Source organism: Bombina bombina, chromosome 1 (assembly GCF_027579735.1).
Source record: "Bombina bombina isolate aBomBom1 chromosome 1, aBomBom1.pri, whole genome shotgun sequence".
Classification (NCBI taxonomy): Eukaryota; Metazoa; Chordata; class Amphibia; order Anura; family Bombinatoridae; genus Bombina; species Bombina bombina.
The window spans coordinates 419,207,941-419,224,790 of record NC_069499.1 but is presented as its reverse complement, the minus strand read 5'-3'; the positions used below and the strand labels follow the sequence as shown (position 1 = coordinate 419,224,790).

At 39.2% G+C, this 16,850-nt stretch overlaps 1 protein-coding gene across 1 annotated transcript in view; it reads left to right on the top strand.

Annotated features, from left to right (window-relative positions):
• Window positions 1-16,850, top strand: part of PLA2R1 (phospholipase A2 receptor 1) — a 528,401-nt gene that overhangs the window by 475,099 nt on the left and 36,452 nt on the right. The window contains exon 27 of the mRNA XM_053698351.1: window positions 4,880-5,050. Coding sequence (XP_053554326.1) covers window positions 4,880-5,050 — 171 coding nt within the window. The remainder of the gene's footprint in view (window positions 1-4,879; window positions 5,051-16,850) is intronic.

Genomic DNA, 16,850 nt, shown 5'->3' with positions numbered 1-16,850 from the left:
TCTTCCCCTCTTGATCAACATTCTGGAACTTCGGGAAATCTTCAATGATCTGAAGGTTTGGCCTTCTACCTGGGATCGTTCCCAGTTTATCAGAATCTAATCAGACAACATAACCTTGGTGGCTTACATCAACATCAGGGGGGAACCAGAAGCTCCCTGGCAAATAAGGGAAGTACTCTGGTCTCTCGTGATTCTGGAGTGGCGGTGGAGGCCCACAACTGTTCGCTGGTCAGCGATCCACATTCCTGGTGTGGACAACTAGGAAGCAGATTTCCTCAGCAGACAATCCTTTCATCCGTGGGAATGTCTCTCCATCCCGAGGTGTTTGCGGAGATTTGTAACAAATGGGGGAAGCTGGAGATAGATCTCATGGTGTCCCCGTCTCAATTCCCACGTACCCAGATATGGGCCACTGTCCAGGGATCCTCAAGCTGAGCTAATAGATGCATTAGCAGTGCCTTGGAGGTTCAATCTGATTTACATTTTCCCACCGTTACCACTTCTTCGTGTAGTGGCCCGCATCAAGCAGGAGCAGGCATGAGTGATACTGATTGCTCCATCGTGGCCACAAAGGATGTAGTTCGTGGACCTGGTGGGGATGTCCTCATCTCCTCCGTGAAAGTTACCTTGTCGCAGGGATCTGCTGGAACAGGGTCCTTTTGTTAATCAAAATCTACATTCTCTGAGGCTGACTGCGTGGAGATTGAACGCTTAGTCCTAGCCAAGAGAGGTTTCTCTGAGAGGGTTATTGATACTGTCATTCAAGCTCATAAGCCTGTTACTCGTCGCATCTATCATAAGGTGTGGAGAGCTTACTTATTCTGGTGTGAAGACCATGGTTTTGCCTGGCATAAGGTTAAGGCTGCCAGGATACTTTCTTTTCTCCAGGTCTGGAGAAGAGCCTTTCTGCCAGTTCTCTGAGGGGACAGATTTTAGCCCTATCTGTTTTGCTGCACAAGAGACTTGCAGAGCTCCCTGATGTGCAATCTTTTGTAAAGCCTCTAATTAGGATCAGACCTGTGTTTAGATCTAATGCTCCACTTTGGAATTTAAATTGTGTTCTTAAGTTTTGCAACGGGCTCTGTTTGAGCCTATGCATTTGGTTGACATAAAATTGTTGTCCTAGAAGAATCTTTTTCTACTGGCTATTGCTTCGGCACGCAGAGTTTCTGAAATAGCTGCCTTGCAATGTGAGCCTCCTTATCTAGTGTTCCACACTGATAAGGCTGTCCTACGTACCTGTTTGGGTTTTCTTCCTAAGGTTGTGTCTGATCGCAACATAAATCAGGAGGTTGTGGTTCCTTCCTTGTGTCCTAATCCTTCTTCTACGAAGGAAAGTTTGCGTCATAATTTGGATGTGGTTCGAGCTTTGAAGTTTTATCTTCAAGCTACAAAAGATTTTAGATAAACTTCTTCCTTGTTTGTTAACTTCTCGGAGAAGCGTAAGGGTCTGAAGGCTTCTTCAACCTCCTTATCTTTTTGGTTGAGGAGTGTTAAACGCTTAGCTTAAGAGTCAGCGGGACTCATCAGAGGATTTCGGCTCATTCCACTAGAGCAGTGGCTTCCTCTTGGGCCTTTAAGAACGAGGTCTCTATGGATCAGATTTGAAAGGCGGCTACCTGGTCCTCCTTACACACTTTTTCTAAATTTTACAAGTTTGACGTTTTTGCTTCAGCCGAAGCATCTTTGGGGAGAAAGGTTATGCAGGCTGTTGTGCCCTCAGATTAGGGTCCGCCCCTATTTTACCCCTCCCGTTACCATTCAGTGTCCTCTAGAGCTTGGGTATAGTTTTCCCAAAAGTAAGGAAAGATGCCGTGGACTCTCCTTATATTAAGAAGGAAAACATAAATTATGCTTACCTGATAATTTCCTTCTGTATGAGGAAAGTCCACAGCCCACGCCCATATACTCCGATGGGCGGACCAAAATTCATTTTCTCTTCTGGCACCATTTATACCCTGATATTTCTCCTACTGTTCCTTGTTCCCTTGGCAGAATGACTGGGATATGAGGGAAGTAGGGGGAGTATTTAAGCCTTTGGCTGGGGTGTCTTTGCCTCCTCCTGGTGGCCAGGTTCAGTATTTCCCAACAGTAAGGAATGATGCAGTGGACTCTCCTCATACAGAAGGAAATTAAATTATCAGGTAAGCATAATTTATGTTTTTTTCAGATATTATCAATCAGGAGATTATAGCCCATCTCCTTTTCCTAATCCAAATAATTCATTTGATGGTCTCTTACTTAATTTAGATATTGTAAGAACATTAGAATTCTACTTTCAATTAAACAATGCTTTATTTTATTTGTTCCTTGGCCCACAGAAAGGACAGACAGCCACATCAGTTTCTTTAGCTTTTTGGCTGAATCTCCTGATTACTAAGGTTTACTTGGAGGTGGGATAGTCAAAATACATTTGCAAGTATGCGTAAAGGGACTGTAAACCTTGTTTAATTAAATTCATGTATTATCCAATTATAAACTAATATTGCATTTATTATTGTTATGCAGAGAAAAAGCGCAGTGGAAGCGTTAAACACACTTATAATATCTTCTGCCGAAATAGCCTTTTCTGTCCGCCTTGCTAAAAAAACTTTTTTTTCTATACTTACCGTCATAGCCCCTGCAGCCAACAGCCGATCGAATGTCCGTCTTCTCCTATCTTCACAGCGCGCGTTCCCTCTTGACGTGCGCATGCGCACTGCAATCCTACTTGTTCTCTATACAGAATCGCAATGCTTCGCAGTGCATTGCGATTCTGTGTTTCTGAAAGAGCGGTGAGTCACTCCTACAGACGAACGAGCAACAGTACTAAATTTTAATTTATAATGTAATCTTTTTTTTAAAAAAGTTATTGTATTATTAAATCTATTTCCCCCTTCAAACATCTTTGCCTGAATATTTACAAAGAAATATAACACAGAGATCATAACATTGAATGCATAAAATTTTTATAGATTGTTCCATAGGATAGTTATTTGCTGATATTGATATATTGATATATATATATATATATATATATATATATATATATATACTGTATATATATATATATATATATATATACTAACTAAGAATGCACGCTCTGGGTAAAGAGATGGGCAGAGGAAGTGTGGAGTGTGACGTAACTGCCCTGCAGCACTGACTTTGGGAAAGATTTGACTCAAGCTGCATGGGCGGACAGAGGAGGAAAAAAACGGCAAAGATAATAATTTGGTTTGATTCGCTTCTGTAGCGCTTACACTCTGCACAGTAATATATATATAATATATATACAATTATAAATTTAATTAGTATGTAAGAAGTATGATTGTTTACAGTCCCTTTAACTGATACATTCCTTTCTTTCATGGTGGTGAGAGTCCACGAAACCCGCCTATTTTCCTTTTTTTTTTCTGGTAGCAGTTCTAGTTTGGATCTAATTTTCCCTACTTTGTCCTTTTCTACATTTCTACTTCTCCTTTCTTGGCTATACGTCAGACTAGAGTACCAGAGAAGTGGAAGGGATTAAATGCTCTTAGAGCTTTTGGAATCTTTGCCTCCTCCTAGTGGCCAGGAGTTGGATCACAGGATTAATGGCTTGTGGTCTTTCACAACCATGAAAGAAGCTTTAGGTAAGCTTAAATTTAGTTTTCTTTGTTTTTAGTATTTATGAATGCCATCTCCCTAGAGTTTGATGAGGGTGTGCAGATGATTATGCCTCTCTCTATGAAGATGGACATTCAGTCTTTATTCTTATGTTTCAATTTAATGGTTTCTCAGTAATAAAGGTTATTTTAGTGTAATTTCAAAAGTCTTCTATGGGCTAGATTACAAGTGGTGCACTACCCTAACCGCTGAGTGTAATTTAAATTTGCGCTCATTGGGTTAGCGCAAGTGAAGACCTCACGTAAAGGGTTAGTGCTAAAATAAAAGTTGCACTAAACATAACATAAATACATTAAAATAATGTGTTACACTCATATATACACTATCAAATAAAAAATATTCTTGTAAATTTGTATTTGAATATTTTATAAGGGTTAAAAAGTATATGGTATATCACAAGGTGTTTGAATGGAAAGACCTATATTATATCTATCAATCTTTCTGTCTAGCTATCAATCAATCTATCTATCTAAATATATATATATATATATATATATATATATATAGTTCTAAATATGAGTATGTTGGTGTATATATATAATATACATATATATATATATGTATATATATATATAGATATATATATATATATATATATATATATATATATATATATATATATATATATATATATAATAACCTGTATACACATATAAACAAAAAAAATCATCATATATATATAGAAATATAAATTTAAAAATAAAAATAGCATTTTCTTCTATGTGAAGCACATTGGAATGTAAATTATAAGTAACTCACGTCGGGTTAAGCGCACTTGGTCAAACAGGGTCGATTTAGAGCACATTAAATAAATGATAGGCTTTTTTTTAATAACATGCTCCATTGAAGTCTTTGGGGAGAAGAAGTTAGCGTGGTTGCAATATCTGAAGTTCTGAAGTTTGCACATGTCGGATTTCATTCGCTTAAAAGTTTACTTTTGGCCGTGTTTGCATTCAAGCGAAAGCACTAAATAGCAGGCTACTTGTAATCTGGACCAATGTGTGTTAGGCACACTAGCAGGGACATTAAATACTATACTAGTAAGAATTAGAGAAAGTTAGATTTACATCAGAAGACCCAGATGCAGGAAGTTTATTTACCAGTACCATTCTGTTTCATAAGTTTGGCTTCCCTCCTGTATTTTTTTCAAAAGGTTGCAAAATGTATAATTTAAAAAACAGAATCTGTTTGTTCTCTTCAAATAAATGACAATAATATCATTTTCCTGCTGTAGGTACCACAGTGTGGTTGGATGGGACTTTAGTAGATTATTCTAACTGGATTACAAATGACCTAGAAAAGGATCATATTGGTGACCGGTGCGTTTCATTAAGATTAAGTGATGGTGCCTGGCTGCCTACTAACTGTAATGAAAGGAGAGGATTTATATGTAAAACCCATAAAGGTATGTATTGCTTTAAAATAGGGGTAGTCAATCTTTTTAAGTAAGCAGTATTTATTTTTAATGACACAATGAGTCCACGGATCATCTTAATTACTATTGGGAATACCACTCCTGCCCTGTAGGAGGCGGCAAAGAGCACCACAGCAAAGCTGTTAAATATCACCTCCCTTCCCTCACAACCCAGTCATTCTCTTTACCTACGTTAAGTGCAAGGAGGTGGTAAATTAGGTGTTAGAAAAAGATCTTCAATCAAGAGTTTATTATTTAAAAAAAGAAAAAATAGTACAGGATTGTGCTGCTTTGTCCTGGGGTGTAGCCATAGTCCATATCAGTCTCTTCAGTAGAGCAGTGGTGGCTTTAGAGCAATGGGAACTTGTGGGACATAATTCACACTGCGCCTCCCATACATTTATGCTGCCCTAATCCTGAAAGTCTTAGTAAGATGACAAACTCAGTCTTATCTATTGTTCCACAGGTCTATGTGGGGGAAAGTACCTCTCAAGCCTGGTGTGCTGCCTTGATGCCTGGCAGATTTATAAGGTAAGTGCTGACTTTATTTTTTCTGGGACTAGAAGTGCAAAGACTCAGAAAAAGGTTGGGCACTTTTATTTCCTAGGAAAAAAGGATGACACTTATTTTTTTCCTGGAACTAATAATATTCCTAATGTATCATAAAGGGATCATATAGTGCAGCTCTGGCAGGCACTGGGGATTGAGGAGATTAGGCTCATTGTGGTGATACTCTGTCAGTTTTTATTAGAGAGTTTTTCTCTTAAAATGTCGGCTAACATGTTTAGGTAGTGTGAACACACCCACAATGGGCGGGACTTGTGTGGCGGTAGTTTTAGGTGCTACGCACATACTTCTCTCAATTGTGATACAGAGTGAGAGGAATCCTTACTTGCCGTTTTTGTTAGTGAAACAGTTTATGGGGGTTTTTACATTATCATCAACCTCAACCGGATATTTTGGTTCCGGTTTCCATAACTCAATTATGTTCCGTAATCCGACAAGGGGTCAGACTTAACAGCTATAGTTGAAGTATTTAAGCTGTGTGATGTGTATTAAAGACAGTATCGTTAGTAAAAAGTGTTTTTAGTTCAGTTAATAAATTCTGTTCCATTTTTGTTTGCGCAGATATAAAGCAGTTTCTTTTTAACATTTAAAGAAACAGTAACTGTTCTGTTTTTGTTTGCACAGAAATAAAGCAGTTTCTTTTTAGCAAATTAAAGAAACAGTAATGTTATTTTTTGTGTAAATTTTTTTAGAAACTCTTTTCTCTTTTTCTGTTATAGATTACAGATATATATTATCATTTGATTTAAATTATTATATAGTCCACCAGCCCTTTTATTTCCCTCAGATTTGAGAGAACACAAAATTTATAGGTTTTGAGCCAATATTGCTAGTTGAACAATGTTCAAATTATGACGCAATTTTTCTCTTCAGGTGTCCCCAAAACTTTTTTAGGCCATGCCTTTCCTCACAATTCCCTTGCTAAAGGAAGAGCGCTAGAGGAAATGTAAAAAAATCAGTGTGTAGGGTTTCTGTCATGACTATATCTATCCCGAACATTCCCTCTCATAAGCTTGAAGAGTAGGATATTTCGGTATCCTGAGGGTAAGATTTCAGACTCATTCAGTGTAATTCCTTCCTCTGATGCTGAAGTTGTATTCTTCAGATTTAAGGTAGAGTACCTCCGTTTACTACTTAAGGAGTTTTTAGCTACCCTGGACAACTCTGTGCCCTCCATGGCGGAAGTTTTTCTTGTACCAGATAGGGCTACAGCGATTATTACTAAGGAATGAGAGAGAGTATCCTTTTTTTCTCCATTCCCTATAGTTATAATATGTTTCTCACTATCAAGTAATATTGACAGACGGTACCCAAAGGGGCAATTCCCATGATAGCCAAGAAAGCCACTATTCCTGAGGTGTGTGTTGCTACTATCTTTAGTGCTGCAGCATTCTGAATGCGTTGTCTGATTCTATTCAGACAGACACTTCCCTCGGAATCTATTACAGGATAGGATAAAGGTCCTTCAGTTGGCTATGTCTTTTATTATAGAGCTTCCTTTCAGGTTACTAAACTGGGAGCTAAGATTTCAGGTTTTGCCATATTGGTCTGCAGAACCTTATGGTTAAAATATTGATCTGCGGATGTGTCATCTAAGTCCAAACTTTTGGCGATTCTTACAAGGGAGAGTCCTTGTTTGGGGCCTGTTTTGATTGAGACAGTTTCTAACCTTACAGGAGAAAAAAATTTCCCTCAGGATAAGAGAAATAAACATAAAGGACGTCAGAGTAAATTTCGTTCCTTTAGAGATTTCAAAGAAAATTCTTCCTCCACCAAGTAGGATCAGTCCAAGTTTTCCTGGAGGCCGTCCAGTCTTGGGAAGGGTGAAAGCAATCCAACAAGCCTAATATTGAGTAACAAAGGCTTGGGTTTAAGATGTTCTAGATCCATGGGCTTTGTGTTCCAAGGGTACAAACTAGAGTTCCAGACCCTTTTTCTTTCAGGGTCAGGTTTTGGCCTTCAAGATTTTCTGTAGGCTAGGCAAAAGGAGAGGTATTTTTACACTTGATACAAGAACCTCTCCGACCTGGGAGTGTTTGTTCCTGTTCCGATGCAGGAAAGGGGTCTGGGGTTTTATTCAAATCTGTTCATGGTTCTCAAGAAGGAGGGACCCTTCAGATCAATTTTAGATCACAAAAATCTAAACAAGTTTCTCAGAGTGATGTCCTTCAAGATGGACCTTCACATATTTCTAAGGTTTGCATTTCTAGAAAAACACTTCCAGCTCGTGGCTCATCCATTCGGTCTTGCCACAGCTCCCAGAATTTTCTCAAAGGTTCTGGGATCCCTGCTGCGGTGCTCCGATTGCGAGGCATTGCAGTGGCAACTTATCTGGACGATATTCTAGTTCAGGCACCTTACTTTCAAAAGCAAGATCACACGCGGAAATGTTATCTTTCCTGCGATCTCAGATAGATTCCAACTACAAAGGTAGTTTTCTTGAGAAGCCTAATAGACTCCTCATTAATGAAAATTTTTCGGACAGGAGTCAGGAAATCAAAGATTTTCGATTCTTGCCTAGCACTTCATTCCTCTCCTTGGCGATCTGTGGCTCAGTGCATGGAGGTATTTGGGCTGATGGTAGCCGCAATGGACATCATTCGGTTCGCCCGTTTCCACCTCAGACGTCTGCAGTTAATCATGCACAGGCAGTGGAACGGAGTTTATGCGGATCTGTCTCCGCGATTACAGCTGGATCAGGAGACAAGGGATCTCTACCTTCCGTTTAGGTTCCCTGTCTTGTCCCTCCCATATAATCTGTGTACTCTAGCTTGGGTATTGATTCCCAATAGTAATGTTTAAGATGATCTGTGGACTCATCGGAGTCATTAGAAAAGAAAAGAAAATTTATGCTTACCTGATAAATTTATTTATTTTTTGAACACGATGAGTCCACGGCCCGTCCTGTTTTTCAAAGACAGGTTGTTGGTTATTATAAACTTCAGACATCCTCTGCACCTTGTTACTTCCTTTCTCTCCTTACTTCGGTCGAATGACTGAGTTGGGAGGGAAGGGAGGTGATATTTAACAGCTTTGCTGTGGTGCTCTTTGCCGCCTCCTGCAGGGCAGGAGTGGTATTCCGAATAGTAATTAAGATGATCCGTGGACTCGTGTCAAAAAAGAAATAAATTTATCAGGTAAGCATAAATTTTCTTTTTTTTCTTCTTCTTTATTTTCAGGACCATTGAGCAATATGTATTTGTGCATTAGAGATTATTCACTGAATTGTAACAGATCTAATAATACTACAGAATAGTTATTCTTTTCCCAAAGGGCTTAAACACGTAGAAGTTGTTGATGAACTTAGGCAGTGTTCTTATACTGCTGCTGACAAAAGAATATAAAGGCTGGATGGGCTAAGGATCATAGAGGTCCTTAAGATTCTTCCCTAGTAAGCCACATAGAAAGATAACATATTGCCATAAGCCACGTATCTAGCAGTTATATTATCTTTCTGGGCGACAACTTATATCTTGTGTAGACACTGACAAGACTATACTAAGTTGTAAAAACCCCAGTTACTTGCTACTAGCAAGAATAATATATCACTGTACAGAGATATATACTTTTGGCTTAATCAAAAGATACATAATATTGTTTAAATTGCAATATTGTTCTAATCATTATACTACAAATACATCTGGGATTTAAACTTAGACATCATGCACCATCATTTTTAATCTGGGAAAAGAATAGGTTTTTAGTGCCTTCCTCTTTCTTGAGTTTTAGTTTCAGAGGATTTTGGCATTATTCGCACAGAGAGAATTAGGTTCTTCGTGTTTTTGCAATATTACAGAATAGTGCTTACTTAGTAAATCCAGGAAAAAATTGTTTTTTATAAAAATCTCTTCTCTAAAATTAATAAATAGATCACCAGTCCAAAAGTATTTTTGGATTATTTACAGCAGCTGTCAATTTAATGCAAAAGAAAGGCTATATATAACAAAAGGCGCAGCTTGTAACTCTCAAAATAAACTGTGTCACAACCAACATCAATCTGTTAAGACATAACAAACAGATAGGTAGATTACAAATTATGGGCGCAATGGGGTGCGAAACGAACGCAGCAAAAGTTGCGTTATTCTCACCCTCCATTGCGCTGCCATTACAAGTTTTCAAACAGCCGCCTTGTGTGTGCGATATGGTGGCAATAAGTTCCATACCGCACAAAATCCAAGCGCTGTTTTGACGTGCTCGTGCACACTTTCCCCATAGACATCAATAGGGAGAGAGTGTTAGGCAGTGTTCTTATACTGCTGCTGACAAAAGAATATAAAGGCTGGATGGGCTAAGGATCACAGAGGTCCTTAAGATTCTTCCCTAGTAAGCCACATAGAAAGATAACATATTGCCATAAGCCACGTATCTAGCAGTTATATTATCTTTCTGGGCGACAACTTATATCTTGTGTAGACACTGACAAGACTATACTAAGTTGTAAAAACCCCAGTTACTTGCTACTAGCAAGAATAATATATCACTGTACAGAGATATATACTTTTGACTTAATCAAAAGATACATAATATTGTTTAAATTGCAATATTGTTCTAATCATTATACTACAAATACATCTGGGATTTAAACTTAGACATCATGCACCATCATTTTTAATCTGGGAAAAGAATAGGTTTTTAGCGCCTTCCTCTTTCTTGAGTTTTAGTTTCAGAGGATTTTGGCATTATTCGCACAGAGAGAATTAGGTTTCTTCGTGTTTGCAATATTACAGAATAGTGCTACTTAGTAAATCCAGGAAAAAATTGTTTTTTATAAAAATCTCTTCTCTAAAATTAATAATAGATCACCAGTCCAAAAGTATTTTTGGATTATTTACAGCAGCTGTCAATTTAATGCAAAAGAAAGGCGATATATAACAAAAGGCGCAGCTTGTAACTCTCAAAACAAACTGTGTCACAACCAACAACAATCTGTTAAGACATAACAAACAGATAGGTAGATTACAAATTATGGGCGCAATGGGGTGCGAAACGAACGCAGCAAAAGTTGCGTTATTTCACCCTCCATTGCGCTGCCATTACAAGTTTTCAAACAGCCGCCTTGTGTGTGCGATATGGTGGCAATAAGTTCCATACCGCACAAAATCCAAGCGCTGTTTTGACGTGCTCGTGCACACTTTCCCCATAGACATCAATAGGGAGAGAGTGTTAGAAAAAAACACCTATGATCGCGGAATGAAAAGCTCCGTAATGCAGCCCCCATTGATGTCTATGGGGAAAAAATTTAAGAAAACTAAAATACACATTAAAAAAATCCTAACACTACTATAAAAAGTACAAAGTATCTAATTACAAAAAATAAAAAAATACTAAATTACAAAAAATAACAAACGAAATTATCAAAAATAAAAAAGAATTAAACCTAATCTAATAGCCCTATAAAAGCAAAAAAGCCCACCCAAAATTTTAAAAAAACCTAGCCTACAATAAACTACCAATAGCCCTTAAAAAGGCCTTTTACCTGTAAAAAAAACACAAAGACCCCCCAACAGTAAAACCCACCACCCAACCAACCCCCCAAAATAATAAACCTAACTCTAACAAAAACCTTAGTTACCCATTGCCCCTCAAAAGGGTATTTAGCCCTTTTGCTTGCCCTGAAAAGGGCATTCAGCCTCTTTTAAGAAAATCCCAAACCCTAAACTAAAAAAAAACCCACCCAAAAAGATTAAAAAAAACATTAACCCCCGAAGATCCACTTACAGTTTCTGAAGTCCAGACATCCAGGTGGCGAGAAGTCTTCATCCAGGCGGCGAGGTCTTCATCCATCCAGGCGGCGTCTTCTATCTTCATCCAGGCGGCATCTTCTATCTTCATCCCGGCGGCATCTTCTATCTTCATCCCAGCGAAGCACTGTTCACATCAGCCAATAGAATTTCAGAAGCTCTCATCCTATTGGCTGTTTTGAACAGCCAATAGGATTTCACTAGCTCTCATCCTATTGGCTGATTTGATTTTCCAAAATCAAATCAGCAATAAGGAATGCAATGGACGCCAATTTTGAAAAGGTTACCTACATTGAAGATTCAGTATACACTAGCGACCGTATGAAGAGGATGCTCCACGCCAGATGTCTTCAGAATGGACCCGCTCCGCACCGCCGAGATGAAGATAGAAGACGCCGCCGGGATAAAGATAGAAGATACCACCTGGATGAAGATAGAAGACACTGCCTGGATAGATCAAGACCTCGCCGCCTGGATGAAGACTTCTCGCCGCCTGGATGTCTGGACTTCAGAAACTGTAAGTGGATCTTCGGGGGTTAGTGTTAGAATTTTTTAAACTTTTTTGGGTGGGTTTTTTCTTCTTAAATTGGAAGAGTTCACAGCTGCATTCATTACTTTTGGGAATTCAGAAACTGCCGCCAGGAGGAGGCAAAGACACCCCCGGCCAAAGGCTTCAAATACCTCCCCCACTTCCCTCATCCCCCAGTCATTCTTTGCCTTTGGTCACAGGAGGTTGGCAAAGAAGTGTCAGAAGTTCGAGTTAAGTCTCTTATGGAGGGTAGTACTCTTTGAAATGGGACTGGAGTTTTAAGTAATCCTGTCAGCCTCTCAGTGAGAGTATGGATGAAGGTTAGAGTCCGGAGATGCAGGGAGAGTCTTTCTGCGAAACCATCCCCACTCAGATTAACAGCTCCTTAGCAATCAGCATTGACAAGTTTCACTACCTTCCTTTATTCACTCAAGTCCATGTCAGAAGTGAGGCTACTATCTGTCACACTTGAAGGGCCGTGTTCCTGTTCCGCTGCATAGATTCCGGTAAGACTGTTTAATTTTATTTTAATATGTGAATTTAATGTTAACAAATCAAGGTAGGGTCCCAGTGGGACTCCTTTTATCTTAATAAGGAATCATGGGTTAATATCTCCTGAGGGGGGTTATTGAACAGGGGGGACATTAATCATGTTTGTTATATGGTTCTATCTGCTAATGTGTAGCAATATTTAGGCTCATGGCTTTTACGGAACATAAGTTAGTGTTTGTCATTTTTGTAATCCCAGATTATGGAGGATTCTGATATTTTAGACACAGATGTCTCTGATATGAAGAATGCGTCTTGTGATGAATATGAAATGGCCCGGGTTATCAATGCCCATTAGTTATGTTCCCATTGCCGTTCTAGAGTACTCTCTTCTCCTGAATCAGGGAGCTTAGAGTGCATTGAGCCATCCACCTCTGAGGTTTGCATGTCTCGTAAACCACGTGCCCCAGACCCTTTTTTGGTTATACAAGCAGGTGTCCCTATGGCCTTTACTCCTTCTCCGGAGGGTGGCTTGTTTCCTCCAGAGTTTACAGCGCGGTTCCGCATGGCCCTTTCTATGGCGCTGGCTCATTTATATCTCCCAAGTGAAATATATTTAAGATATTGTCCGTGTTCTGTTAACCAGGGCCCATCAGGCGTGGGATTGCCTGATTCAGTTCAGCCTCCTGGGAAAACGTTGGCCTCTGAGGCTTCAGGGGCCACAACCTCAGGGCCGGGGTCTTTCATTGATTTTGCCTTCCATTATAGGCTGGCACGTCTTTGTGTCCTTTTAAGACATGTTTTGGCGATGTTAGAGGATCCCAGTCCTAGTGGGCCGAGGGAACCGAGGCCTTAGATGCTGGATGGCAAGCTGGTTAAGTCGTTTGGGTGTAAGGCTAATCTCCTTAACGTCTCCATTTTCCTTTTTCTTTTATGTCTCGGTTCCAGTTCTGAAATGGCCATTTTTCATCGTTAAAACACAAATGCAAAACTCAGAATCTACCTGAGAGAGAGGGCACTCCTTTATGTGTAGAATTCATTAAGACATATGGTTCACAAATATAATAAGAATTAAAAAACTATAATACATTTTCAAATTCAAAATAATCTATACAGTCAACCAGTGACGTGCTGTCATAGGAGGCAGGGGAGGCCAGTGCCTACCCTGCCATAAGTGTGAAAAAAGAGTTTTTTAATAATAGTTTTAATAATATTAAAAAAATAAATAAAAATGTGTTGTTGTTTTTTTTCGAGTGTAAGGCCCCGCCCCCCAAGGTACCCCCCCCCCACGTCTGCCGCCATGTAGCGATCCATCCATGTTGTACAATAAAGGAGACTGGAGAGGCAGTGAGCTGTTCAGCTGCCCTCCATTGCACAACATGGATGCTTGTATGAGCTGCGAGAGCCAGCACCACCTAGTGGTGTCGCTCTTCGCGGCCCTTACGCTCCCAATAGAGGCTGCTATCCAAAGCAGCCTCGGGACTCGGGAGCCAATGAGCACTACCAGTCTGCCAGAGTGTGACGGTGCAGAGTGTTCACTGCTCAGTCAGTCACATCATGTGACTTAGAGGCGTTCAGTAGGACTGGCGGGAAGGAAATCAAGATTCAAGCCGAGAGAGCAGAGACCTGTGTGAGTGTGATGGCGCGTGTCCTGTTCCAGCTCCCCCTCCTTTTTTATGGCCTTTGAGGTAAAGCAAACAGCCCAGAGCAGTGCTCCCATGTCAGTTACAGTGGCCCCATTTGTATGGTAGAGATCCGGAATCGGATCATATTCAACTTTTACAAGTGCTGCTGCTGGCACAGGGGTTTTTGACAGCCAGTGCTCACTGCTCAGGCAGCACTGAGTAGAAGGTTGTCATGTGGCATCACACAGACTGGGGGACACAATCTACATCTCTCCTCTGACAACAGGCTGCTACGGTAATACTTTTAAAATTGAACTTGTTACAGTCACACTCCCCTTGCCTCCATCCTCTCAGTACTCAGCATTGCATAATCACTGTCTGCGTGTCTGCTTGGAGCTTCAATGAATGAAATAATTGATGATACTTGTGTTTCACTTTGATTCTCTTAATGGGCACAAAACACACTCTCTTCTATCTGCATCTCTCATCTGACCTCTCTACTACGGATTATACTTTTTATCTGCTACACACTCCCCTTGCCTCCTCTCACTGCACTGTGTGCTGGCAAAATGCTGACAGCTGCAAGAGCGCACATAACACAGTGAGAGGAGGCAAGGGGAGTGTGTGTGTTTAGTGTACAAGATAAAAAGTATTATCCGTAGCAGAGAGGTCAAAGGAGAGATGCAGATAAGAGAAGAGAATGCATTTTGTGCACATTAAGAGGATTTAAGTGAAACACAAATATCATAAATTATTTCACTCACAAGAACGCTATAAGTTCTTCAGGATACTTCAAAAGTTGCCATAGCAACCATTGCCAGAACCTCTCCCTCCCTAGTGAACACAAGCAGAGGGGTGTTATTTGTATGATGTCTGGCAGCCTGTTGTTTTTATACACATTGCATGGAGCTTAGGAAATGGACTATGTAATTCTACTCACAGGATGGCAGTGGACATTATAACTTTGTAAGTTAAATATACACATATATATGCTTATTACCTTTAATAAATGTATATTAGGGTGCAGTGTGATGTTTGTAAGTGTAGAGGATCATGATATTAGAGCCCACCATATCATCTTTCTGTCTCTTCCTCAAATTGCAAGAAAATTTACTTTATAAAAAAGGTTCAATAAATTAAAAATGGTACAAAGCTGTATTTTTACACTTATCTGTAAGATGTACATACATGATGATATTTCCTGCAATTGTTAAGAATATATACTGTGTGTGTGTATGTATGTATATATATATATATATAATATATATATATATATATATACACACACTCTCACTCACAAACTGTATATATTCTTAACAATTGCAGGAAATGCCAGCATGTATATATGTAGGAGTTGCAGCTTAAATAAAAATCATATCATGTACCCACATTTAAAAAAAAGGCAAACAATAGTTCAACTGTTCTTCTGGTTCATTTTATACCGGAGAGCTATAATGAGTATCCTGCTTTAAAAAGAGCTTACAATCTAAAATGAATAATCTGCCGACCCACACAGCTAAATGCATTTTTGTCTTTTACATATTACTCCCACTACTGTTGTACTAAATACTACATTTAACTATTTTAGCTAGAGGGAACATTGCTGAGCACTGTAATGATTGTAGGGTTATTGGCCTAGATGCACTAATTTTCCAGAAAACTTTACATCTGTAATAAAGCCTTAAGATCCCACTTTATTATTTGAAGGAATTATTTCAAGTTGAAGGGTAACAGGTTTGATGCCATTTTTGTGTAAGGGCAGATGTTGCACTTTCCACTGGTATTAGTAATGTATCTAGCTCCTTTAGGTATGGTACTAGATGAGCTGGTGCTTTAGTGCAGTGTTTCTCAACAGCGCTCCTCAAGTACCCCCAACAGGACAGTTTTTATTATAGTTGAACTAGTGCACAAGTGAAATGATCAGCTGATCAGTAACACCATGGTTACTAACCTGCTTTCATCCATAAGCTGATTATTTCTCCTGTGCACTGCTTCAGCAATAATTAAATCCTGGCCTGTTTAGGGTACTTGAGGACTATGGTTGAGAAACTGCTTTAGTGTAACTGCCTAATTTTACGACTTAATTTAATTTTAAAGTGACCTGCAGAAAAATATGTATCTTTATTTAAAAAGTAGGAATGTAAAGCTTAGAAGCTGGCCCAATTTAGGTTCAGAACCCTGGATAGCGCTTGCTTATTGGTGTCTACATTTAGTCACCAATAAGCAAGCATAACCCAGGTTTTGAACCAAAGATGGGCCTGCTCCTAAGCTTTACATTATTGCTTTTTAAATCAAGATAGCAAGAAAATGAAGAAAAATTAATAGGAGTAAATTAGAAAGTTGCTGAAAATTCCATGCTGTATCTGATTCATTAAAGAAACAATTTGGGTTTAGTATCCCTTTAACAATCATGCATGCTTCCCTACTGTTCCTCTTTATACCCCTGACTAATAAATGACCAGTTGCATATCTCCTCTGATTAGCTGTACTACTTCAAATATCAAATCAGCTTCATTCTCCAGATATCCTTTGTTAAAGAATCAGCAATGCACTACTGGAGCTAGCTGAACAGATGAGGTGTGCCAATGACAAAAATCATGCAGTCACTAGTTAGCAGCTAGCTCTCAGTAGTGCATTGGATACCGACAGAGTGAAGCAAATTTGATCATTTTCTTTCTGTCCTTTGTTAAAGAATAATCCTAGGTGTGCTCAGGAGCGTGCACATGTCTTTTGCCATCTAGCAGCAGTGTTTATAATCAGTTTTATAGTTAAATATAAACAAATAATAAGTGAATATCCCAAACTAATCACAGAAAGAAAACAAAAATGGGTTTAGTATC